The following is a 23,797-nucleotide window of genomic DNA, read 5'->3' on the forward strand; positions in this document are numbered from 1 at the left end:
AAAGTTCGTGTCCAAAGTCTGTTCTTTCAGCGCGCGGCGTGGCAGGTTTCTCCAACTGAAAGCCCGCCATTGACAGCCAAATTCCTTGGCACGGAAGTCCAGACCTCCTTTTCACAAGCGGCTTTCGCTAGATGGAATCCTTCGCCAAAATTGACACAGGCTTGAGAAATGCTTGTCACGCATGATTTTAGGGGTTCCTGTGGAGAGACTGAAGTTGGGGAAGCGTTGGACATGTTCGTCGGGGATGATTTTCAGATCTACACATCATGATCGCTGCCGGCGGCTCATGATCGCTGACAAGCCTCTATCGTGCCAGCTGAACCTTCTCAGACTCTCAGCTGGACTTTGATCAAAAGAAACTTCACTCTCCCGAGTCAACCTCGGGTCTCACAGCGTTGCAGCGAAGAAGTGGAAGCTGAGCCCGACTGCCCGGTAGCGTGTGCATCAAAGTCTCGCTCTTATTTGATGACCACCGACCTGACCGTTGAACATCTCAGTACAAGTCTCGAACGCTAACTCGTAGTCTTCCCAAACGTCGTAAAGCCACCTTCCTATATATATGCACCTCGCCAAATCTTGCTAACGGCATCACAACGTGCTTGCTGGAATATATACTCTGGCTGGTACTCTGTCGTCCTCTTTCTCATATCTAGCTATCATTTCGTGTCATATTCGAGCCTCAAGTCAAGATGTCACAACAGACTATCCTCTCAGAGAAGCAGCAATTAGCGCAAGAGCTCGAGAAGAAGCAACCTCAGAACAATGACCTTGAGAGTCAGAGTCCAGGATCACCACCACCAGCACGACCAGTCTTCTTACTATTGTGGTTGCTATTCGTCCTGGGCACAGTGGCCACGATAGTCTCTTCGAACTGGAGCAAGCCAGATTGCCTGAACAAGGCCCAACACATACTACACAAGTCGACAAACCCAGTTACTACAAGTACATCATTGCCAAAGTCGGCACCAACAAGCACATGCGATAACCTCACACTCCGCCGCGAATGGCGAAGCATGAAACCTCTGGAGCAAGCACGTTACAGAAGTGCTGTTCGCTGCCTTCTCGACCTACCCTCCAAGAACGACAACACCGGCAACAGACTTGGTGACTTCTTGTCTGCCTACAGCGTATCCGGCTGGCACGCGACACAAACCTCAGACTACCTTCCCTGGAACCGCTTCTTCATGCATAGCCTTGAATCTGCTCTGCGGAACGAATGCGCGTACAGAGGAGACATGCCTTACCTCGACTGGACTGTTGCTGCTGCCTATCCAGAGTCTCTCGGAGAACCCGCATCAGCTACGACAGCCTCACCGCAAGCCGCTTTCCATGACAAACTCACAAAACAACATCTTGACCCTGCGCTCGTGTCTGAGATTATGTCTGCCGGCACTTACGACGACTTTGCACACGTCCTCGAAGCTCGTATTACCTCCTTGGCACCCTTTGACCTTTCAAGCCCTGAACTGCCTCAAGGTACGTGACAAAGTTTTCAAAGGCTCGTGTTCAAAGTGTTTCAACTAACGCTCTTTGCAGATCCTCTTTTCTTGCACCAATTGCAGGTAGATCGTCTGTGGTGGCTGTGGCAACAACAACACCCCAAGGCAGAGATGCTGGTTGAAGACGAACGCGTAAGGTTGCATGGATTTGGCAACTCTATTGCAGTCAAGAGTGTTGCCTCGACAGAGGGTTATGACCTTTGTTATAGATATGTTTAAAGCACTGCTCTTTGTGCGCAAAATGTCATATATAATGTTTTACGATCATCATAGATTAATTTCCATATTCAGCGTGTTGTAATGGTGAGCCATTGTGTGTTTGTGGTATATTGTGGTTGCTGACACAGCCATGTTTGTTGCAGCACGACGCTAAGAAGGGAGTCCATGACAAGTGTTGGCTCTGGTGATGTGTTTGGCATAAGCTGGTAATCTCGAGCTAGATGGTAATAGGTCAAGGAAGTGAAAGGATGACATCCCTGATGGAATACACGCGACCAGGTTACCAAAGTCATGGATGTCACTGGCCTTGTCTCAGTTGTCGGATCATCTCCGATGCCGAAGTCCTATCTCTTGTTGAGATACTTGGATCGTCTTCAAGGCATTTTTGATTGTTCCTCCTGACAAGAGTCAAGCTCAGAGATCCCTCTGCTTACAGTACATCACGCGACTCTCTCAATCTCGTTGTCAGCAACACACGCTAACTCTCATTTATGGCCCGTCCTCGCAAGGCCGCCACAACCCTTTTTACCTATTACTCAATTTGGGATTCGCGGCATCCCTATACCATGCTCCCCTAGTCAAAAGCCTCCGCGGCCTCCGTTGGCTATACGAGACTTCCCCGCTGCGCCCTCAGGAGCATGTTCCAGCTGTGGACGCCTAATTTCTTTCTATTGGGGATTTTACCTCACCATTTATTCTATACGGGAAACGGTCCAAAGTAAAATCTATTTGGAGGCCTGAATTGAAGACAGTGCACTGGCGAGCATTGACAAGCGGTAGTTAGCTAGGGCTTCCACAACGAATGCGATAATACCTCAACCTTTAGTGCCCGATTGAATGCACGATAGGATGGAAAAAGGCCGCGAAAAGGCTATCCTAGGTAGACGAACGCAGGCCGCGCAAGCCATCAACAAACATGTCAAGATTTCGGCAACGAACCGGCAATAAAAGTAAGGTTTTATCGAGATCTGTAACTCTGAGTCTTGATGAGAGTTTCGAAGGCTGGTAAGATTGGCGACATTCAATCTCGACACGGCGCCTGATCTAGTACTCTCTCAAGTACATGTTGCACACTCGGATGCAATAGGCGTTGAGGCAGAGAGTTAAAGTGAGTTTGCTTGCCCGGGTTAAGAAATGCCGAGGTATTACCGATGGGCTTCATCGCTCGAACTCGATTCTCCTTCTCTCGAGTCTCGACCACCGCATATCACTAGTGTCAATGAAGTTGCAGCGCGGCAGAAAAAGATGACGGAGTGAAGACAAGCCTCTCTCATCGAAGCTTGATCTGTATCGTCTAGCTTGAGTGACTACTGGGAGCAAATCTGACATGAGCTTTGTAAGCCTCGTCACTTGTGAAGTCACGATGGAATCGGCAAGTGCTTCCCTGGGCAAGCAGCTCGATAGGGTCTTTTCAATACATGAATGTAGTTGTCATGTGCTATGAGTCGTTCAATTGAAGAAAGCGCTCCGAAGGCAGGAGCGACAGAGTGACAGCTTCCCCAAGAGCTAAACAACATCCAAGCTTCAAGCATATCAGAGCCTGTTCTCAGTATCAAATGCCACCTCGGATCAAGAAAAGCCATTTCCAGAGTTGGACCACACTACACTATCGTTGCCTCTGCTCTGTCTCCTGAAAGTGCTTGACTTTCCTGGAGAAAGCCTCAGCCGGCTATTGTGTTCAATCATCGACGTTGCCCTTTCAATAATCGAGGATTCCTCGCCACGAGCGGCCATCGAGTCCAATCAAGTCAGCAAGCTCCTTCAAGAGCACTGGAAAAGCATAATCGGAGGCCGTTCAGGCATCGAAAGGAGCATTTCCTAACGTCACTCGAGGACGCTTACCGGACCTGGTAGCCTCTCTTGGAACAGCAGAAGGACCATTGATTCATCCGAACCGGGTTCTACGCGACACTGATCCGTTCGAACAGTCTGTCAGGACGAGAAAGAGATTCTGCCGAAAGGACGACAGTCAAGCTTAAATACACCGTCCAGGACGAAGCATCAGCAACAAAAGATTTCAGTCCCGCCAGTGTCTCAAAGCAAATTCTCTGGATCGGATCGAAGGGTTCAGCCCAAGCATTGTGTTTTCGTGGTGGTTCTGCTTTCTTGACGAAAGCTGTTCAGATAAGCCAAGGCCAAATTTTGATTCTGTTTGAGTCCAAGATCAAAATCAGATCAATTAAGCCTCTCCAACCAGTATTGGCGCCGTATTATCTCGGAAGGTCCTTGCTCTTTGCCAGATCAACAGAGCTGCTCATCCGATTCGGCATCGCCGAGGATAGATCGAGCCCTGCAAAACTTTTGAGTTAGCACAAAATTCCTCAGCATCCATCGATGAGGAAAAGAATTGATATTTGTTGCCAGTCAGAAGAATTGCTAAGGTTTGGCGTGGTTTATTGTGTGTTTGGCGGGGTTCTGAACTCATTCTGACTCGATTGAAGAGGCATTTCGAGCTCGACGATTGCAGATGTCGTTCTGGAAAGGCTTATCATTCATGTCAAGAGCCAAAGTCGCTCGAGAGACTCGAGAAGGACGTGGCGGTCCTTCGTTCTGTTCTGAATTGGTCCCGAAACATGACCAGCTGCAGCAAGGTCTTGGTTATGGATGGAGTTTTGACGAAGATGGCCAGACCAGCTTTCTGGATTGTCTTGAGCCTGCAACAGATATCTATGGCCGGTCGGATGACACTGGTGGACATGCGTCATTGACTACTGCCTCTCTCATGCGTTTGATCAGTGAGCAAAACGCTGTCAATGGTCATACTTCACCTCCAAAGGCGTCAGCGAACGCACGGACTTCTACATGTCGAGTGTTACCTGTGAACAATCACGCATCTTCTTCCTCTTTGACAGCAATATCAAGTCCTTGTAAGTTTTGTTTTTCTATCTCAATGGTCAATGCATTGCACACCAACTGCATCCTGCATTTTGATAGCCACATCATTTCACACCTCTCCAATTGGGAGCACATGCTTTTCCATGAGCGCTCCTATATTGGTTTCAAGGGCTCAGCTGACACTATTGTAGCTTCAACCTCCCTCCTCGACCTCTACCTCCTTCAAAGCTCCTCCTGCATCAACGCAGGCAACAACACCGTAAGTCATCCGGTCCTTGTATATGAGCAATGTAGCTGAAATTTTGTAGACCCTTCCCTCCTCCACCGTCATGAACGGTCAATCGCCCAGCAAGCGCAACAGACGCTTGAGTGGCTCGACCACTCTCAGCACTCTCGAGGGCCTCGTAGAGGCATATGCTGCGTCGGAGCGGTCCGAGGTCTCCCCCGCCTTCATCCACGCGGGAGACCTCGACCGCCAGTCATTTGTCGACGCCCGGCGTGAGCTCGTGGCTGGACGTCCCTCTCTCCCTGCTCCTGGCCCGGCTCCTTCGCTCCTCCTCCCTCCGCCTCCTGTCTACCACCCGGCTCCGTACCGGGGCGAGGACGAGAGTGATGAGGTGGTCCCAACCCCTCCCACCCGGATTCTTGACCGGGCTCCTCTTCCTTCGGTCTCGCGGTTCTTATCGGAACTGGGTTCGGGCGTTTTCCACGCCGAAGAGTCGGACCACGACTCTGTCTCTGCAATGGGACAGCAAGAAGAAGAGACTTCCGTTTTTGGAGGAGTAAAGGCTTCCCAGCCTTATGAAACGTCGTTCGGCAGGTACAATCTGTTTCCCGACGTAAAGCTGGCACCAAGAATCTCTAGGCCTGACAGCACGATACCTCAGATCTCACCGAAGATCCATCCTCGACCTAGCACTCCGTCACTAGCCAGCACCATTCCCCTCGACATCTCTGGCTATAATAACGACCAAGACCTAATGCTGCAGAGGCAAGACAAACCATCACCTCGCCTGATCGAAAATGCCCGCACACACAGCCTGATCAACGACAGCGTGTGGCTACAAAGAGACAAAGAAGGAAGGCGCAGATCATGGAGCCTCTTCGTCGTCTGTGCGATCTTCCCATTCATTCTGTTCTTGTTCGCTTTCGGAGTTTTCGACAGAATCATGGTACAGCTGGCCGGTACCCATGCTCGTCCCACCTTACGCCAGAAGTCCCTCGCAAAATATCTCTGCGTTGTCGAAATCGTGGCCTGGCCCAGCCTGGTAGCTTAGTTGGTCGCCCGCGCTTACAGCCATGGACAGTGAGCATGCTCTGTCTGCATGACAACACTTTGAACGGTCTCAGCGACATCTGAGCGCATGCAAGTATCGGTTTCGAGACAAATACGATGAGGGAAAAAAAGGGTTCGTGGGCTATCGCACTACCGGTGACAGTCAGACTGACTGCCTTCGCTAGATGAATTGATGCACGAATGGGCTTGATGGTTACTGGTATATGATGGAGATGCATAAAGTGGTTACTTTTTCTTATTATGGCTCACAATGTCATGGAAACGAGGGAACGAACGATACGATGGGCTCGAAGGACGATGCCGGCCTAGCTTCTGAGGAATGATACGCAAAGAGAACGCTTCAACTTCCGAGATCTCTACAACTGCCGCTTGTGATGTGACTCGTGTGAGATCGCTTACTTTTCATCGCCGATTTCAACCTGTGAACGAACGACTTGATGCTAAGAAAATGCATGATTGGTTGGATGCAAGGAGGGGCAGAGGAAGAAAGAAAGTAAGAAAGATATGATTTATGACTCTCAATCGAAACATTGTGGTCTAGCAGATAGCTAAGCATTTGCATGGACAGGAACGTGCTGGAGCGACGGGCTGGAGACAAGGCTTGGTTTGGCTTTTCGTATCCAGCTCCGAGATCAAAATTTTGCCCCTCCAAATCGTATCGATGATAAGATGCATGGTAGCTTCGATATAAACGGGAAGGCCTGCGAGATCACGCATGTTGTTACATTCTCCAAATGCTATGATGGCTCGAGAATTGGCATGAAAGCTGAATCTAAGACCAGCTCTGACTCAGTCTTTGCACAATCTTGTCGACACAAGGACCCTCCCGAGCTTCCGAGCCATCGGAGTAACAGTCATGGTCTTGGTGGCTCGCTCGATGTAGAACGAGGGGTAGAATCTTGCCCTGATTTTTTCGTATCACGAGATCTGAGTTCGTGCAAGCATAGCTTTGTTCTAGCTTTGATGAGTGTCCACCGAGGACGGGATGTTGAACGGCTCTCTTTCTACATCGTCGATTCGGGGATATGTTTGCATCTTGATGGGTTGAAAACCTCCTGACGATCAAGAGGAGATGAGAGCCGGTGCATGTAGTCCTCTAGTATTGAAACCGTTGTTCTCTGAGCTATAGAAGATTCAGCTATAGAAATGCATGGAATTGTTCTCCTGCTGTCAAGGCCGCAATCTCCTATCTAGGTATAGTGCGGCTGTCTCTCGGGGTTTCGGAAACACCTGCGCCAGTGGTCTCACCCGAGGACCATTCCAAATATGGTTAGCGCACTTGATTAAGACCCCTCCGACTGCAGCCTCAACTCTCAAGCATCGTGATTTTGTATGAGACGGCTGCAAGTGATCGAAGCACCATGTGAACCCTTGACTCAAGAGAAAAAAGCGCCGCTTGGTTGCCCAGATAACTATGGCTGTATGCGCAGCTAGCGACACATTCTGTTCCTCGTAACTTCACAATCTCGTTTGTGTGACCATCCAGCGAACTGGCACCCACACTCACGGCACTAGTGATCATCCGACGCGTGCCATCGTCCTGGGATAAAGTGTTTGGTGTTTAGAGCTGCAACAATAAAGGTCTCGTCCTTCGCTCTTAGCTCCGATTGTGCGTCGCAATCGCTCGCGTACATACATATTCTACAAAGCTTTTACTTGCCGCGAGCTCGCAGCCTCTTCCCTGTACAAACAAAGCTTTGCTGACATTGCTGCCTTGCTCCTACCGAATCTGACAACACAGCCTCTGTCATGCTGGTAAACACTCGATAAAACCCAACCTGTTTCCAGATCCAGCAAAGTACCAAGCTGCATCGACGAAGTTTTAGAGTCTCCTCATGGCAGTCGCAGATTCGCGACTTGCTGCACTTCACGATGCTGGCGCTCTACTGGAAGTGCTAGAGGGAGACGACCGTCCGACATTCATTCTTGAGCACGGAGACGAAGCTGGCAAGCCTAAGATTGTCTTTCGAAATACCTCTCTTGACAAATTCGTTTACCATGTCACACATCCATCAGCTTTTGACGACTGGGCTGCAGCCATCGCGTTCAAATCATTGCCGACTGGCCCTTATCTTTATGCTGGAAGAGACTGGTCAAGCAAACCATTTCGCGACGCTTGGACGATAGTTTATTGCAGTCCGTCAACAGAGAAATTGCCTAGCTCAATCAGCACAAGCAGCTTCGAGACCCCAATAAAGTCGACCAGTCGAAGTGCAAGCATTTCAACTCAGTGGAGGCGCAACTCGTCCCAATTCGTAACACCTACAACACCATTGACACCCCTCTCGCCCAGCATGCCAAAGTTCACAAAGAGGTTGGCAGACTGGACGTTGTCTGATTCAACTTCTCCTTGGTTGCATTTTGTCAAGCACTTTTCTTGGTCTGACACCCCTTTTGGTGCTATTGATACATGGTCATTAGAATTGCGACGCTCCACCGCCAAAATCATGAACTCTCCTGACCCACGCATTCTCCTCTTTGGCGATCAAAGAGCTATAATCTACAACGAAGCGTTCGCTGCTGTCGTCGGAAGACACCATCCACAGTGCTTAGGCGCGCCTCTCGCTGATGTACAAGTCGACACAATCTTCGAGATCCTATGGAACATGTCGTTGACTGCTTATGATGGTCGAGGTGCACGACGTACGCGTCAAGAGTTGCTCCTTGAACGTAGTGGCTCTATGGAGCAGACTTTCTGGAACATCTTTCTTTCACCTTTACCTGGGTCAGACGGATATTGTGACAGTGTTGTTGGCGAGTTTACTGATGTGACAGACTTGGTTGTCCAAGACCAGCGCCGATCACAAGGTCTAGACATCCTGGATTCTGTCTCGAAGGTGGAGTGTTTGCCCGAACTGTGGTCCCAGTTCTTAGGTGCACTCGAGAAGAATGCCCCTGACATCTCTTACGCCATGATTTACACAGCTTTCGACCATTCATCTTTCGTGCGCTCAGAAGGTCTGCCGACACCTGACATTACACCTCACGATGACACTCTCCAATCTGCAACATCATACTTTGTAAAGCAATATCAGCTTGCTGGTTCTCTGAGCTTACCAGAAAGTGTGCTCGAACCTATCATTGACCTTTCTATTGCTGGAAGCTCTAGGGCGCCGGGTCTTGCGAATGCTTTTCGCGAAGCCCTCGAGACAAAAGAGATTACGATCTTGTCAGATGCAGCACTTCCAAATGAGTTGTCAGTCCGGATCGCAGACTCTGGCACCGTCCGTTGTGCATCTATACTTCCAATTGCAAACCTTGATGGCAAACCGTTAGCTGTTGTCGTCCTAGGACTCGACCCAAGACGACCATTCAACGAACATATGAGTCGCTTTGTTCATTGTATACACGAGGCAGTTTGCAAGCAGGCCATCCTGATTACGCTTCCACAGGACCAGCAACAATTCCAAAGAAAATATGAAGAGACCACTATGGCACTCTCAACCGAACTTCGACTCTCGATACTGAAGGCCAAGAAGAAGGAAGAAAAATTCCTTCGCATTGCTAAGAGCGCGCCACTTGGAATGTTTCTCTACTCACCAAAAGAGAGGACAATCCAGGTTAATGATGCTTACCTGAAAATCACGGGGACCACGAAAGAAGACCTGGACAAGACAGCAGGGTTAGAGCTACCCTGGCTGCAGACCGTATCTGAGGAGTATATGGACGTTGCAATCAAGGAGTGGCAGCATCTAATGACTGAAAAGACACCCTCTGTGATCGAGTACAAGATACGTGACCTATCTGACAATCCTACCTCGCGATGGGTGTCTGCAACGTCTTTCCCAGACCTCGATGAGCATGGCGAGGTCTATTTGATACATGGTTGGCTTGTGGACATCAGCGATCGTCTGGCGAAGGATACCTTACTTGCTCAAAGACTCGAAGACGCGCTGGAGACAAAAACGGCTACCGAACACTTTCTTGACAGTACGTAATCTCATCCAGAAAAATTGCTCACATCACAAAGACTGCTGCTAACCAACTCAACAGTGGTTTCTCACGAGATGAGAAATCCTCTCAGCGCCATTTTCCAGTGCTCTGACGAGATTCTGGACACTATTCAGACACACAAAAATCAGCCTGGCATGCCATCCATGACCACAGCACAGCTCAAAAGCTTGGAAGACGCAGCTCATACGATCGCGCTATGCGCCCAACATCAGAATGGCATATTCAGCGACATCCTGACCGTCAGCAAGCTTGATTCGCAATTGCTTACTATCATGCCGGAGAAGATCCGACCAGTCGATATAGTGCAAAGAGCATTGAAGATGTATGGCCAAGAGGCGAAGAGAAGCGATATCATTACTTCTATCGATGTCCAGGATACATACACGAAACACATCTCAGAGTTTGTCATGGCAGACCCCAATAGACTCTTGCAGATCATCATCAATCTGCTCACGAACGCAATCAACCACACGAGATCGTGTAGAGAACGATCAATTGTCATTTCACTTGGTGCATCTACTACTGAGCCGAATAATGCCTCAGACCAAATCGTCTTTATGCCACCAACACCAAGAAGATCTAGCAGCCCGTTGACTCCCTCAACGGAGCAGGATCAGTTCAGTGCTGCCTTCTTGGATTCGTGTTCGGGGCAAGATGTTTACCTGCACATTGCAGTCCAAGATACTGGCTGTGGATTGTCAGAGAGCGAAATGAGACTTCTGTTCAAGAGGTTTTCTCAGCCAAAGACGTATGGCCAATACAGTGGTTCTGGACTGGGTCTATTCCTAAGCAAAGAGCTGATTGAGCTGCAAGCTGGTCGCATTGGTGTTACCAGCACCGAAGGACTTGGGACAACCTTTTCCTTCTACATCAAGTGTCGAAAGCCCACCGAAGAACCAGCTTCTGTTCCGATGACTACCCCAAGGTCGCCTCGCATCAAAGGTCACAGACCTCGTATGAGCCGTACAGAAGCCTTCAACGACAGAGACCTTGAGTTCACCCGCCAACCTTCTCCAGTACGAGGCTTGCACGTCCTGGTCGTAGAAGACAATCCTTTGAACCAACGCCTCGTCGCCAAACAGCTACGAAATCAGGGCTGTACAGTCCACACCGCTGATCATGGACTCGAAGCTTTGGAATTCTTATCTAAGACGAGTATCACTTCGTCGTCAACCTCAGGCATAAAACTCGACATCGTGTTACTTGACATCGAAATGCCTGTCATGGATGGTCTCAGCTGCATTCGCAAGATCAGAGACTTGGAACAAGAAGGTTTCTATCTCCGACGAGTACCCGTTATTGCTGTCACGGCCAATGCTCGTGACGAACAGATGAGAGAAGCGCTTGAGGCAGGTATGGATGCTGTGGTGACCAAGCCGTTCAGAATCCCTGAACTGCTTGTGAGGATGAGTGAAGTGGTCAGCGGCCAGCACTTTGCATAACTTGATGGATCGATTTTTATGCCTGCGGGATAGAAAATAGAGCGATGAAATTTCTGAACAGGTTTCGTCGTACAGCGATAAGGCATTGATAGTCATAGATGAGAACACTACGTATGATTGACGAAACATAGATATCACACCAATGCTTTCAAAATTACACACTCGGACCACGAGAAAACGGATCGATTGAACTGACTATGGGAGCTACAGAACAGAGCGCATGCCCGCTTGTGTAATAGTATATAGGACACGTTGTTGATCACATTGATGATGAGGCCAGTGCACGCAGTGGTCAGAAAACACTGGAAACAGATGAAATCTTGAATTCTTCTTCGTCGTTTAATCGTTACTAAAATGATTGTCTCATGGCTGCTCGTTCGCAGCTCCCTTCACCCCGTCGTTCAAACAGTTTTAATTCTCGAGATTTTCCTTTTGCCTTTTGATTGCCGTTGTCCGTCGAAGTTGCGCCGTGAAGAGTCATTAGGAATTAGAATGAATGATAGTAGAGAAGAGAAAAGACAAGAAAAAGAAGGACAAAAGGGAAAATGCAAACATCCATCGAGCAGTGTTGTAAGGAATCGATATCGGTGGTGACTTCTTGAAATGCGTGAGCGGTGACCGGATGAAGAGTGCGAATCTGTCGCCTAGAATCCAGCGCCTGCCCAAGTCTCTCTGTGGTTCTGGCTATGAGGCCGACTCTGAGCTCCACTCCTCAAGTCACTGATATCAAAGCCAGTATCAGCACTCACATCAAAAGAGTGTGCGAAATTATGAGTGTCAGTGCCACCAACAAAAGACTCAGTATGACTTGTGGCAAAAGAATCCTGACGACCTTGCTCAAACTCCTCCTGTTGCTGTTGAGAGAGTCCGAAGCTTTCCTGCTGAGGGAAGTCCGCCTTCATATATCCAAACCCTTGATGTGTGGTTGGTGAAAAGTGGTGGTCGTCGTGGAGGGCAACACCACCAGCCTCTGTGTCTTCAGGAACGGCTGAGAAACTCTGTTGGCGAGACGTAGGATCGAGATCTGAAGTTCCATTGCCAGCACCAGCGAAGGCTTGATTAGCGGACAGTGAAAAGGAGTTGACATCGAAAGTGTCGGTAAGTCCTCCGGCGGCGGCAGCGAGGTGATCGGCCAACTCTGCTCCGTTGCTGTTCGAATAGTCAGGGAAAGCGGCGCTGGCGGGAGAGTGTGGTTGGCTGAACAGAGCGCCGTAGTCGGTGGGTGTAGCATTTGAACTCATTAGCCATGGTGTTGTAGTGCGCGATGGCTGTAGCAGCAATGGGTCTGTGGCTGTGAGGTCGAGGTCCAAGGCGTCAATGGCAGATGAGAAGGCAGCAGACGATTGAGGAAGAGGTTGATGAGGCGACAAGGCCGAGCTGTCGAGAGAGATGGAGATATTGCCATTACTGAAATCGAAGGAGTTGACATCGTGCAAGTTATGCTGTTGGAGATTTGACTGACTGCTATGCGGCAGGAGCGGATCAAGTACAGTGGCAGCAAGGTGATCGAGGTCAGAAGTTGAAGTGGGCAAGAGCCATGAAGTGCTGTAACCTGCAGTTGCTTGTGTGTCGTGTAAGTCAATGGGCGAGGCCAACTCGTTTGTATTCTTGAGGGTCGGATCAGGGTAGTGATGTTCATTGTTAACAGCAGAAAGATCGAAACCCGCATAGTCGTGACTGCCTCCGGTGTAGGCATCTTGAACACTGAGAGCACTTTCCTGACTGTCACTAGCAGATTGTGAGACTTGACTCACGCCTCCTGCAGACATGGGCATTGCATCGTCAAACGCACTTGCCATGTCTAGATACTGCCACGTCGTCACTGCAGCCTCCTTGCTCGCTGCATGCGAGAACGAGAAGTGGACAGTCAAGACCACTCGAGGCTCGCCCAACTCTGTTCTTGCGATGATTTCTTGGACAGCTGTAAGTTCGCTGAGAGCCGAACAGACCTCGAGACACTTCTTGGAGAGCTGGTCGTGGCGATCTTCAGCAGTCTCATCTGGCTGCAAAGGACGATTTTCGAGATCAGTAGCCTGTCGTTGGAGCAAGACGACGTGATAAAGATAGCGAGCCCAGAATGTGCTGGAGAAAGGAACGTAATACTGGATCATGCCACCACTCGAGCTGCAATGGCCATTCGAGTTCATGTCGAGTGCATCGTTGTTTTCAGAGACTTCAGCTGCGTCGTATTCCTTGGTAAAGTTGAGCCAGTCCTGATGCATTTCTTCGGTCACCTCGAAGTTTTGGTTGTCGTAGAACTGACGATTGCCCAATCTGTCACAGTACATGGGTCGACCATTGAGGTACAATCTTGTACGACTGCTGACAGAGACAGGTGGGTTACGAGCAGGAGCTTTGAAAACCCAACGGATAGCCAGTTCTATGTCGCCAACTAGGTTCTTCGAGTGCAGCACAATAGGCACATGCAAAGCGAGAAACTTGCCCATAGAGAAACGCTCGAGTGGGACGTTGGCGAGACCAGGGAAGCAGTCGTAGAGTTCTGCTTGAGTCTGTACGAAGCAGCTGCTAGGGCCGAAGCTTTCGGTGGCACTGTATGTGTGCAGTGTTTCTGAACCTTTACAAGAACGCATAAACATGCAAAACTCTTCAGGCTGCAAGTCAAATCCAGTCTGTAGTGAGTAATTGCGTTGTTGATTCAAAGAGCTCATACGTGATTGGGAATCAGGATTGTACACCGATGCTCTCTTCCGAGCAGCTTTCGTAGCCGCGGACTCTTTCTCGCCAGGCGTAGCGAGGAAACGCATGACTATCCAATGTAAGCATTGTGGTCCACACCATTATGTCTAGACAGGGGACTTACTGATTGCCTCGTTTTGCACGAACGGCTTGAGCACCTGAATGTGGCTCGACACCTGCTTCCTAGTGCGAACATCTCCAGTGTTACGGAAAATGTAGTCCGCGATCAACTCGTTCCTTCCCATCGCCTTCGCATCGTCGTTGTGCTGTTCGCCTGGGGCTTTCGACTTCTTACGACCACAGGGAGGGTGGCGGCATAGAGCTTATGACATCAGTGTTAGCAAGTATATGACATTACGATCTTAGAATATACCAACCTACGATGAAAGCATCCTCGATATGATCGGGCCATTTGGCATCTTCCTTGTTGCCCTTCTTTTCCTTAGGCTGGCGATTTCGGTACTTGATGTAGCCATCACACCGTAAGAATCTTGATGCAAGCAGCCTGGCCTTTCTCTCTGCCTCTTGATCCTTCTCCTGATCATCGGTAGGCATGTTTCCCAAGCCACGAAATCTGCCACGATTGACATTGTTGAGCAAGTGTTGAGATCCTGGCTCGTATTTCTGTGCTAGCCCTGCCATCCAAGAGTGTTGTAGCTTGCCTGGTCGTGGCCTACCATATTGCAGTGGTTGATAGGCCGCTGGGCGTCCACCAGCAGATCCACATGTAGAGTCATCGTTGAGGTTTGAGTAATATTCCAGATTATTCTGTGTTTGGAGGTATCCGAGTTGTCTGTTGCCACACTGCTCTTTGAGGATGCGTGAATCCTGATCGATATCAGACCACAATGGAGCGTTGGATGGCACGACTGGAGTCGGCCGAAAAGATTCCATGTGAGGATAAGCTTCGTAGCAGAAGAATGGAGAGCAAAGAATGGATTGTGTTCTTAAGAATGCTGACGGTAAATATGGTTTACAATGAGAGAAAGAAAGGATCGTAAGAAGTTGGATGGTCTAAAGGAATGACTTGAGTGAATACTAGGTGATGAATAGATTCATTGCCATTGGACCGATTACATGTTTATAGAACAGGTGCTCATCCAAGGGACATCTACAGAGGCCACGACCCATGCCAATCTCGGCAAGGGTCATGGCCTTCGAAGGAAGCCTACAGTAACAGGCTGTACTTGCCGTAAGAGATGGTCGGTGGTCGCGCAGTGCCACAGATACCACCTTCTGATGGAATTCATCATTTCATCGACAGCAAGGGTCCCAACATGACGTGTGGGGGAACATGAATGATCGCCCTCAGTGGCATTAACTGTTCCGGAAAGGGAACATGAAGGTGGTGGGCTAATTTCACCACTCACACGACCCAGGAATGCGATCACGCAGAAGCCCTGACTAAAACAGTCTCGATCGACTGGTGCACGTGCAAGGACCTGACGAGAGGACAAGTACCAACCTTGATCAGAGGAGATAAGATGTCCGATACGCCACCGGTGGATTACTAGAAGAACCTGCCAAGTGAGCAAAGCCAAGGGAGAGGGTAAGTGTAAGATTGAAAGGTGAGAGCGTACAAGCAAGGGATCTTGCCGCACCCTCCAAAGATCTCAAAATTTAATGCTGCACTCACGCCTCGTCCAAACCATCTTGATCGTCGCCCACACGGAACTTTTTGCGGCCGCCGCTGGTGAGTTTTTGTAGAGCGACTTTGTTGAGTTGCGAGCCTGCCTTCTTTGCCATGGCTTCGATTTCGGCCTCGGCGTCTTCTGCGTCTTCTGCAGCAAAGTCGAGAACAAGTCTACGACCAAGCAAGTGAGTGTCGCGCAAAGCATCCATTGCATTCTCTGCTTCTTTTGGTGTGGTGAAGTCGGCAAAAGCAAAACCGCGAGCACCTTTATCGAATTTCTTCGGAACACGGACCGAGCGGAGTTGTCCATAGGCAGCAAAGAGAGCGCGCACGTCCTTCTTGGTCGCTTCGAATGGCAAGTTTTTGATGATAATCTTGGTTCCCCGAGCAGCAAGCTTCTTGGCCTTGTCTTCTTTGCGACGCTCTTCGGCAGCATCAGTAGCCTTGTGCGACGCACGCAGCTGCAGCTTGTGACCATCGAGACTGTAGCCATCCATTGCTGTAATGGCAGCTGCAGCCTGTTGCTTGCTGGCGAACTCCAAAAAGCCGAAACCCATACTGAGAACCTGACCAGGCTTCTTGGGGTCTGTCTTCGTCTTGACTCTTGCGGTCAGGAAGCCAGAGAGTGGACGGAAGACATCGGTCAGACGATCTGTTGTAGTGGAGAAGTTGAGGTTTCTCACGAAGAGAGTACTGGTAGTGCCAGCAGCAACCTCCGTACCAGTCTCTTGCAGCAGTTCGCTAGCGGAAGCCTTGGCATCCAGACCAGCTTGTGTTGTCTCTCTATCGGTACTATCAGTAAGCGGAGCTGTTGCCTGGAACAGATCTTTGGGCGCCTTCTCAAGGAAGAGAACCGATGTGTGAATTTTGCGATAAGCCAGAGAAGCAAATGCAGCACGAGCCTCAGGGGCATGATGGAACTCGACAATGGCAATGGTGCCTGACGGTGGCATCAAGAATCTCTTGACTTTGCCATGTTGCTCGAATAGCTCCTTCAGCTCACTGGCCTTGGTCTCGTAGGGGAAGTTCTTCACCAGAATGGCTGTGTCGCCACGCTCCCGCCTCTTGAAAGCATCCATATCAACACCGTTCTGCTTGAAGTATGACTTCGTCTCCTGAATAACGTGTGTCTCGGCATGTGCCTGCTTGACAGCCGCATCCGAAGAGGTAGGATCCAGCAGCTCAGCCTTGGAAACTCCAAGACGGTCAGCGACTGAAGACATGACAGCATCAGCGTTCATGTAAAGCGAGTTCCAGTTGAATGTAGCGGATGCAGCTTCACGCTTGCGCTTGATGGCTTGCTGCTTCTTGAGAGGAAGCTTCGACAAGGCGAAGTCGTCGAGCTTATCCTCTCGTTTGGCAGCGGCGGGAAGGATGTGTAGCAGGCGACCTTGAAAGACTTTGCCATCCATATCACGCAATGCCTTCAAAGCACTATCAGCATTTGTAAAATGAAGATAAGCGAAGCCCTTGGGAGTGCCAGTCTTGGGATCTATCGGTACGTGAACCTAAAGCGATGATGCATTAGCCAGCTGCTATGAAATAATGAATGCAGGTAATGAAGGTTGTGCATGCTGGTGTGTTTTCAGACTAGAGAGGCATCTACTAAAATACTCTTCCTGAGTTCTCAGCATCTGCACATAGTGCATCAGCTGTCCCTATCAGGTGTTCATCCCTGAACCAGCACACTCGAAACGTAACGAGAAAAAAAAGGTTTAGTGCTTACCTCTTCAAGATTTCCAAATTCAGCGAAAGCACTCCGTAAGTCGTCCTCCTGGGTAGCGTAGGAAAGATTTCGTAGGTACAAGCGTTGACTTGATCTGACCTTCTCTTCGACCTCATCTGTTGGTGGTGCTGGCTCATCTTCAAAGCCCTCAAATTCTTCGTCGTTCGCTGCTGCAGGTTCTGGTTGAGGGACAGGTTCAGGGGTCGGCGATGCGGCGACGGTATGCGAGGGTCGTGTTGTAGTAGTGCCTTCCTCCTCTTCGTCGTCATCTGCCAGACCGAGTAGTCTGCTTGTCCGTGAGCGCATCCAGTCGTCATCATTCATAGCTGTTTCTTGTTCTTTGGCCGGCTCGGTACTCTCGTCCATTTGTTCCTCTTGCATTGGAGCAGGTTGTTCAACTTCCATGGCGTCTGTAGTGGGAGGTAGCGGAGGAGGTTTCACAGCTGGTGCTGCACTCTTCTGCTTCTTGGGCACGTTCTCATACTCGGAATCACTGTCGGCCTCGGGCACAACAACCTTGGTGTCTAGCTCTTGGGCAGCGATGTCGACCTCCTCACCTCGAGTGCCACGAAGCTTTGAAGGAGCCTGCATAGCGTTCAAGAATTCGCTCAGCTTGGGGTCCTTCTCTTTTGCCTCGGGTTCGGGAGTGGCACGTTTCCGCTTGAGGTTTGCTACTACAGGCTCGGCGTTTGCATTGTGCGCAGGCAACTTTGCCATTGCCAAGGGGTGTTGTGAAGATTGACCTTGCTTCCTTGTCGGAGCCTCACCGATCTGGTGGAAGAGTTAGTAGAGGGTTGGAGGAAGAAGAGAAGCCGACAACGTACGGGTCTAGCCAGCTCAACGCCGATCTTGGACATGCGAATGAAAGTACGGTTGAAGTACTTGACAGCCTTTTTCGCATCTTCAGGCGACTTGTATCCGACATAACCAATTCGGCGCTGAGGAAAGAGTCTGGCATCCGTGACTTCATATTTGCCAAAGTGCTTCTTGAAGTCGGCCTCGCTCATGGTCGGGGGCAGTCCCCGAACGAATATACGCGATGACTCTGTCTCCATGGCGGAACTTATATCTCTGTGTTGAAGATAGGGAAGGAGAAAAGAGATTGGTAGAGAGGAAGGGATGATGTAAAAAATTTATGGCAGGTCCAAGATTGTCGAGATTTGCGCGCGGCGACTTTGCGGCGGGCGACTCGCTCGGCTCCACACGTGCCATCGTTACGACGCGACTCCTCTCAACATCATCCAGTCTGTCCCAATCACTTTCTAAAGAAATCTATAGATTATAGAACTGCAAAGACCATTCATCACAATGTCCGACGAGAAGACCACAACAAACCAGCTCGAGCAGACCGAGAGGCTCGAGGGTAAGTCAAGATGCTGGTCATGATTCACTATCAGGGGTAGTTGAGCTAATGCCATGCTCACAGCCCAGGTCAAGTCTGCAGACATGGTATGATGTTCATGCATGTTCATTCGATGCGTATCCGTGGCTCATATTGTTGCATAGACCGAGGACATGCAGCAGGAAGCTATCGAAGTCGGTAAGTTGAGCACTTGGTGGAAAGTCATATATACCGAAAGTGATAGCCAGAAGAGAGAATGCTAACCAATGCAATGTTTACAGCACAAGAAGCTATGGAGAAGTTCAACATTGAGAAGGTGGGTCTGATACGAATTTGATACAGGTTGTGTACAAACGCTGATTTCACGGTACAGGACATTGCACACCACATCAAGAAGACGGTCCGGCAAAACGATATCGATATGACGGGAAAGAGACTAACAGGTAGACAGTTCGACGAGCGCAAGGGTGTTACCTGGCACTGCATTGTCGGCAGAAACTTTGGCAGCTTCGTTACACACGGTAAAGTGCCCTGAAGCCTGCTGGAGACATTCATGGCTAATGACTTGCTACAGAGACCAAGCACTTCATCTACTTCTACCTGGGACACTGCGCCATCCTGCTGTTCAAGACTCAATAAGAGTGTAGACGAAATACCTTAGAGTAGGAACAATGTCGGAATACCCCATGGAGTTGAGGAGCAGTGGAGTAGCAAGAAAAGGGTAGTCTTGATTGAGAGACAATTAGACATGGCCTCATGACGTTTTCAGCATTAAACGAGCATATGTAACTCAGCAACGCAATGTCAGCGAATTGACACAAAGACCATAGCTCAGCCGTTGTGATAATCACATGCAAGAGGACATGTAAGTCTTGGCACCGTGCCCATGTCAGCCAAGTTTGGAACATGCGACCATTTCGCGATCGACGTTTGTCTCGCCAGCTCGCAATGCGCCTATAGCATTAGCATATCCATACACAGCACAAGACCGCCATGTTGACGAGTGACGAGATCCTGGAGCAAGCGGCTCGTGATGGCTCCATCGACATGTGAGTCGCGTATCTTGTTCCACCATCACACGCGTTCCGTTTCCTGACGCATGACGACAGATCCGAATGGCCACGAGTATTGGAGAATATCCTGCAAAAACTACACAACGTATGCGCGTTCCGCCGACTTCCTATACAGCCCCATTGCTGACTTGGAACAAGATCGTTCATGACGAATTCACTACACCAAAGGCTCCATCACCACCCAACCCTCCAGTTCTGATACCTGCTGCACCCGTCATTCTCCCTTCCAACGACGACTCAGTCCGCCCACAAAAGTCGCCCGAACCTACCCTACCAGCGGCAGAGCCCTCTGAACCAGCATCCACCACCGACAAGGAGAATGCAGTTCCACGACCACCCGTCCCCTCCTTCGCCGCAATCCCCCAAGTCCGCCAGCAATCTCCTCCCTCGCCCCTACCTCCAGAATTATACGCTCTCTACAACTATTCGAGGTCTACCCTCGAGAACAACTTTCCCAACAATCCGCCATATACGATCCAACGCCTTGCCGAGCTAGTCCTACATCCAAAGAGATACTACCGCTACTTGCCGCCCTTCCTACAAGCCCTCGATCGCGTCGTTTCTGTTACCAGCACTGTAAATGAGTTCCCGCTAGCTCATGCCAACATCGACTCTGCGAGCAATTTCCTGGCCAACGGCGAGCCCTCCGAGACCCACTCCGAACGCGAAGGCCTTGGAAGTGACGAAAGTCTGGGCGGCGCGTTACTCACTCCTATCCCCTGGTTGAAGCGCGAGAACGGCCATCATGATTTCCGCAGCGAAAGTTCACAGACCATAGAAGGTCCCAATGGCGTTGGCGTCATTGAAACTGTCTCTGTCTCAAATGGTGGATCTGCTCTACCCCAGGAGGAGGACACAATGAGTCACGAACAACACTTGCGAGCAGAGGGTGGTGTCACACAAGGCGAATTGCTACGTCAAGAGCAGGAAGCCGGTATTGTGCCCGTGGGCCAGGAAGTCCCGCGTCGCACTTTGATGGCTAGTGGTTCGGCCAACGCTGTTGGTAGAGGAGAAAGCACATTGATCGCAGAAGAAGAAGCAGGAGAGAAGCCAGAGGAACATGCCCACGCGCGCGGCCCCGAAGAGATTGGAGCCGAAGACATGGGCCCTCAACCGGAAGCATCCATTGGCGTCACGAGACCCTTGAACATGGAGGCTGCAGTTGGCAGAGCTAAGTCGCCAGAAGTCTCACACGATGATAAGGATACCGAAGGCGATGTTGCCAAAGCAGGCCTGGCTCAAGCCGAAGAGGACAAGAAGGCAGAACCTGAAGAAGAGAAACTGGACCAAAAAGTTGAGCAAGTTGACGAAGAGATGACAGACGCATAGTCGCTCTGAATATAACATGCCTTCATTCTCGCCTGTCACTGCATTTCTAACCACTTCCTGTGCCAAAGATGACATCTCCCACGTAGCTATAAGAAGACACGATGCGTTTCGAGAACGCAGGAGCTTCGCGTGCAACCCTCGGGAAACATGACAGCGGTAACCATCCAGCAGAATGAGTGAATCACTGGCTTGATCGTTTCATTCCCTTGACTCTTCCTGTACACAATGCAAGCAGAATCTGCCATTACCTGAAACCAACTACAATCAAGCGAGCGAAGGAAACGTAGAACCAAAACTAGGCAAGGCCGTAGGAAAGATATATTATGTAAATAGTGCCAGGGTCGCACTCGCAACTGGCTGTCTTGGGTGATATCTAATCCATAAGGTCTGCAACAGTACCCAAAAACTCTCCATGCACACCAGCCTCCTGCTGCTGCAACAGAGAATCAATGTCCAACCCACTTGAAGTCAAATACCTCTCACTAACACCAACATTGACCCTCGAGCTCAACATTTCCTTGAGCTGAGCTCTCAGCGCCCCAGTCTCAGCCTTGGTAAGTCCTCTGGCTTCCCTCTCTTTCTTGATTCTGCCAGCACCTCGTCCTCTCTTACCGGGTGCGTTTTCAAATTCTTCAGAGTCGTAGTCGACACCCAAGTCTTCAGCTGCTTGGCGCAAAAAGTCGTCTTCGCTGTGTTTCTTCTCTTTGGCTATGGTCGTGTCGGCGAGTTTCTTGGACAGGTTTGCTCGGGGTTTGAGTCTGCTGACCACGCGACGATCAATGTCGAGACTGCGGATGAAGTAGCCGTTTTTTGCTGCGTCGTTGGCGGGTTCGGCGCCTGCGGCTGCGGAACTGGCGTGTACTTTTGCGATTAGTCTGCGTACGCCGGCTACTTCTTCGGGTCCGCAGATTAGGATGCTGGAACCAGTTTCGCCGGCACGGGCTGTGCGACCGGATCTGTGGACGTAGTTGTCCGCGGCACGAGGGAGATGGTAGTGGATGACCAAGTTGACGTTGGGAATATCAAGACCACGGGCGGCAACGTCAGTAGCGAGAAGGATGGACCCTTTGTGGTTGGTCTTGTTCTGGTTGTTGGAGGTAAAACGTTCGATGGCACGAAGACGTGCCTTCTGTGCCATTGAAGAGTGCAATGCATGGACAGGGAGCTGCAAGTTTTGCAAGAATGGTGTCAGGCGACGCACGGCAGAGATAGAGTTGCAGAAGACTATCGTTCTGGCGTTGGGGTTTAACAGAAGAAGTGCATATAGGTAAAGATCCTGGAAAAGAGTTTAGTCAAATGGCGTATGTAAGGGCAATTGTTAGCACAAACCTTCTCAGTACCACCGCACTCAACCATGCCTTCCTTCAAGCCAGAAGCCATCTGAGTGATTGGGTTGACATCGACAAACTTGGGTTTCTCTTCGCGGAAGTTGAGCTTTTTGAGCAGATACTCCATACTCTCCTTCTTGTCCATCAGACCAGCACCGGGCTTGGCCTTGCCTGCGAGCTTGTGCTGTAAGCCCTTGTGAAAGGTGGCCGAGAAAACAAGTGTTTGTCTCTCGACAGCCTCAACTTCTTCAGGCGCCTCATCCTCATCCTCATGCTCCTCGGCCTGGAAGTCATCTTTGCGTTCAAGGACATTGATAATCTCTTCGAGCTCCTTGAAATGACCCTGACTGAGCAGTCTGTCGGCTTCATCGATGACCAGAAACTGAATCTGCTTCAGCCATTTGAGCACACCATGACCGCCGCTGATGATTTCCCACAGACGTCCAGGGGTACCGATGATGATGTCTGCGTTCTTGAGTTGTCTCTGCTGCTTTGCCATGGAAAGACCACCAGTGAGTGTTGCAATCCAGGGTGCTTTATCAAGACCAGAGCATAGCTTTGTGAGATGAGCGGAGATTTGGTGAGCGAGTTCACGAGTAGGAGAGAGGATCAGAGCCAGGGCAGGCTTGCGAGCAGCCTCTTCCTCGCTGTTGACCTTCTTTTTGTTGTTTCCAGCAATCTTCTGCATCTCGAGATAGCGCTCCAGAATGGGAATACCGAAAGCCAGTGTCTTTCCAGATCCGGTGCTGGCCTTTCCGATGACATCGTGTCCTGCCAGAACCTCAGGAATGGCTGCTTTCTGAATCGCTGATGGTTGATGGAACTTCATCTTCGAAAGTGCCCCGAGCGTGTCGTCCGAGAGGTTCAGAGGGCGCCATGCGCTAATGTCAACCCCCTCGTCCTCTTCCTCGTCCATGAGGTTGGCAAATGTTGAGGATTCAATTTCGGCCTGGGCAGCAGTCTCCTTCTGCTTTTTCTCTGCCTTTGGCTTCTTTTCCTTCTTCTCTTTCTTCTCTTTTTGCTTCTTCTCCTTCAGTTGCTGCTTCTGCAACTCTTTTTGTTTGTTCTTTCTGTTCTCCCAGGTTTCTCCTTCCTCAAGTTCGGGAGCAGATCTAGGCGTGACGGTTTCGACGATCATAGCACCACCTTCTGCCTTATCATCTTCCTCCTGATCATCGTCGTCAAAGCCAGTGAACTCCTCACCGTCATCCTCTGACTCTTCGGGAGCAGGTCTCTTCTTGGTAGCCTTGTCGCTGATAGCCCGATAAGAAATAATGCCATTGTCGTCCTTGACAACATCCACATCATCAATCTCCTCAAGACCATAGAAACCTTCAAAATCATCCAATCGATCCGGCATTTCGACATTGTTCCAAGCCAGGTCGTCCAAACGCACTTTTTGCGATTTTGGTGGCGCCGCCTT

At 50.0% G+C, this 23,797-nt stretch overlaps 8 protein-coding genes across 8 annotated transcripts; 5 read left to right on the top strand and 3 right to left on the bottom strand.

Moving 5' to 3' along the window:
* Nucleotides 1-689: 689 nt before the first annotated feature.
* Nucleotides 690-1,718, top strand: M437DRAFT_87047 (Di-copper centre-containing protein; the record flags this gene model as incomplete). Its single annotated transcript, XM_041028579.1, has 2 exons — nucleotides 690-1,476; nucleotides 1,537-1,718. 2 exons carry the CDS (start codon nucleotides 690-692, stop codon nucleotides 1,716-1,718), a joined length of 969 nt encoding a protein of 322 aa, XP_040877236.1.
* Nucleotides 1,719-4,185: 2,467 nt separating this feature from the next.
* On the top strand, nucleotides 4,186-5,830 carry M437DRAFT_55272 (uncharacterized protein; the record flags this gene model as incomplete). The annotated part of the gene is made up of 3 exons (XM_041022833.1): nucleotides 4,186-4,594; nucleotides 4,745-4,812; nucleotides 4,862-5,830. 3 exons carry the CDS (start codon nucleotides 4,186-4,188, stop codon nucleotides 5,828-5,830), a joined length of 1,446 nt encoding a protein of 481 aa, XP_040877237.1.
* A 2,314-nt stretch (nucleotides 5,831-8,144) lies between these two features.
* Nucleotides 8,145-11,246, top strand: M437DRAFT_77640 (uncharacterized protein; the record flags this gene model as incomplete). Its single annotated transcript, XM_041026845.1, has 2 exons — nucleotides 8,145-9,780; nucleotides 9,844-11,246. 2 exons carry the CDS (start codon nucleotides 8,145-8,147, stop codon nucleotides 11,244-11,246), a joined length of 3,039 nt encoding a protein of 1,012 aa, XP_040877238.1.
* A 644-nt stretch (nucleotides 11,247-11,890) lies between these two features.
* On the bottom strand, nucleotides 11,891-14,837 carry M437DRAFT_68486 (uncharacterized protein; the record flags this gene model as incomplete). Its single annotated transcript, XM_041025119.1, has 3 exons — nucleotides 11,891-14,013; nucleotides 14,068-14,265; nucleotides 14,321-14,837. The coding sequence occupies 3 exons, from the start codon at nucleotides 14,835-14,837 to the stop codon at nucleotides 11,891-11,893; spliced, it is 2,838 nt and encodes a 945-aa protein (XP_040877239.1).
* Nucleotides 14,838-15,575: 738 nt separating this feature from the next.
* Nucleotides 15,576-18,357, bottom strand: M437DRAFT_55132 (RNA-binding domain-containing protein; the record flags this gene model as incomplete). Its single annotated transcript, XM_041022812.1, has 4 exons — nucleotides 15,576-17,084; nucleotides 17,303-17,559; nucleotides 17,758-18,073; nucleotides 18,127-18,357. 4 exons carry the CDS (start codon nucleotides 18,355-18,357, stop codon nucleotides 15,576-15,578), a joined length of 2,313 nt encoding a protein of 770 aa, XP_040877240.1.
* A 253-nt stretch (nucleotides 18,358-18,610) lies between these two features.
* On the top strand, nucleotides 18,611-19,283 carry M437DRAFT_55114 (uncharacterized protein; the record flags this gene model as incomplete). Its single annotated transcript, XM_041022809.1, has 7 exons — nucleotides 18,611-18,665; nucleotides 18,729-18,751; nucleotides 18,809-18,842; nucleotides 18,926-18,960; nucleotides 19,018-19,044; nucleotides 19,096-19,165; nucleotides 19,219-19,283. 7 exons carry the CDS (start codon nucleotides 18,611-18,613, stop codon nucleotides 19,281-19,283), a joined length of 309 nt encoding a protein of 102 aa, XP_040877241.1.
* A 354-nt stretch (nucleotides 19,284-19,637) lies between these two features.
* M437DRAFT_77644 (uncharacterized protein) lies at nucleotides 19,638-21,046 on the top strand (the record flags this gene model as incomplete). Its single annotated transcript, XM_041026846.1, has 3 exons — nucleotides 19,638-19,693; nucleotides 19,754-19,802; nucleotides 19,856-21,046. 3 exons carry the CDS (start codon nucleotides 19,638-19,640, stop codon nucleotides 21,044-21,046), a joined length of 1,296 nt encoding a protein of 431 aa, XP_040877242.1.
* A 373-nt stretch (nucleotides 21,047-21,419) lies between these two features.
* M437DRAFT_68490 (P-loop containing nucleoside triphosphate hydrolase protein) lies at nucleotides 21,420-23,734 on the bottom strand (the record flags this gene model as incomplete). Its single annotated transcript, XM_041025120.1, has 2 exons — nucleotides 21,420-22,322; nucleotides 22,376-23,734. The coding sequence occupies 2 exons, from the start codon at nucleotides 23,732-23,734 to the stop codon at nucleotides 21,420-21,422; spliced, it is 2,262 nt and encodes a 753-aa protein (XP_040877243.1).
* Between the last annotated feature and the right edge of the window lie 63 nt (nucleotides 23,735-23,797).

This window comes from Aureobasidium melanogenum (genome assembly GCF_000721775.1).
Source record: "Aureobasidium melanogenum CBS 110374 unplaced genomic scaffold scaffold_21, whole genome shotgun sequence".
Classification (NCBI taxonomy): domain Eukaryota; kingdom Fungi; phylum Ascomycota; class Dothideomycetes; order Dothideales; family Saccotheciaceae; genus Aureobasidium; species Aureobasidium melanogenum.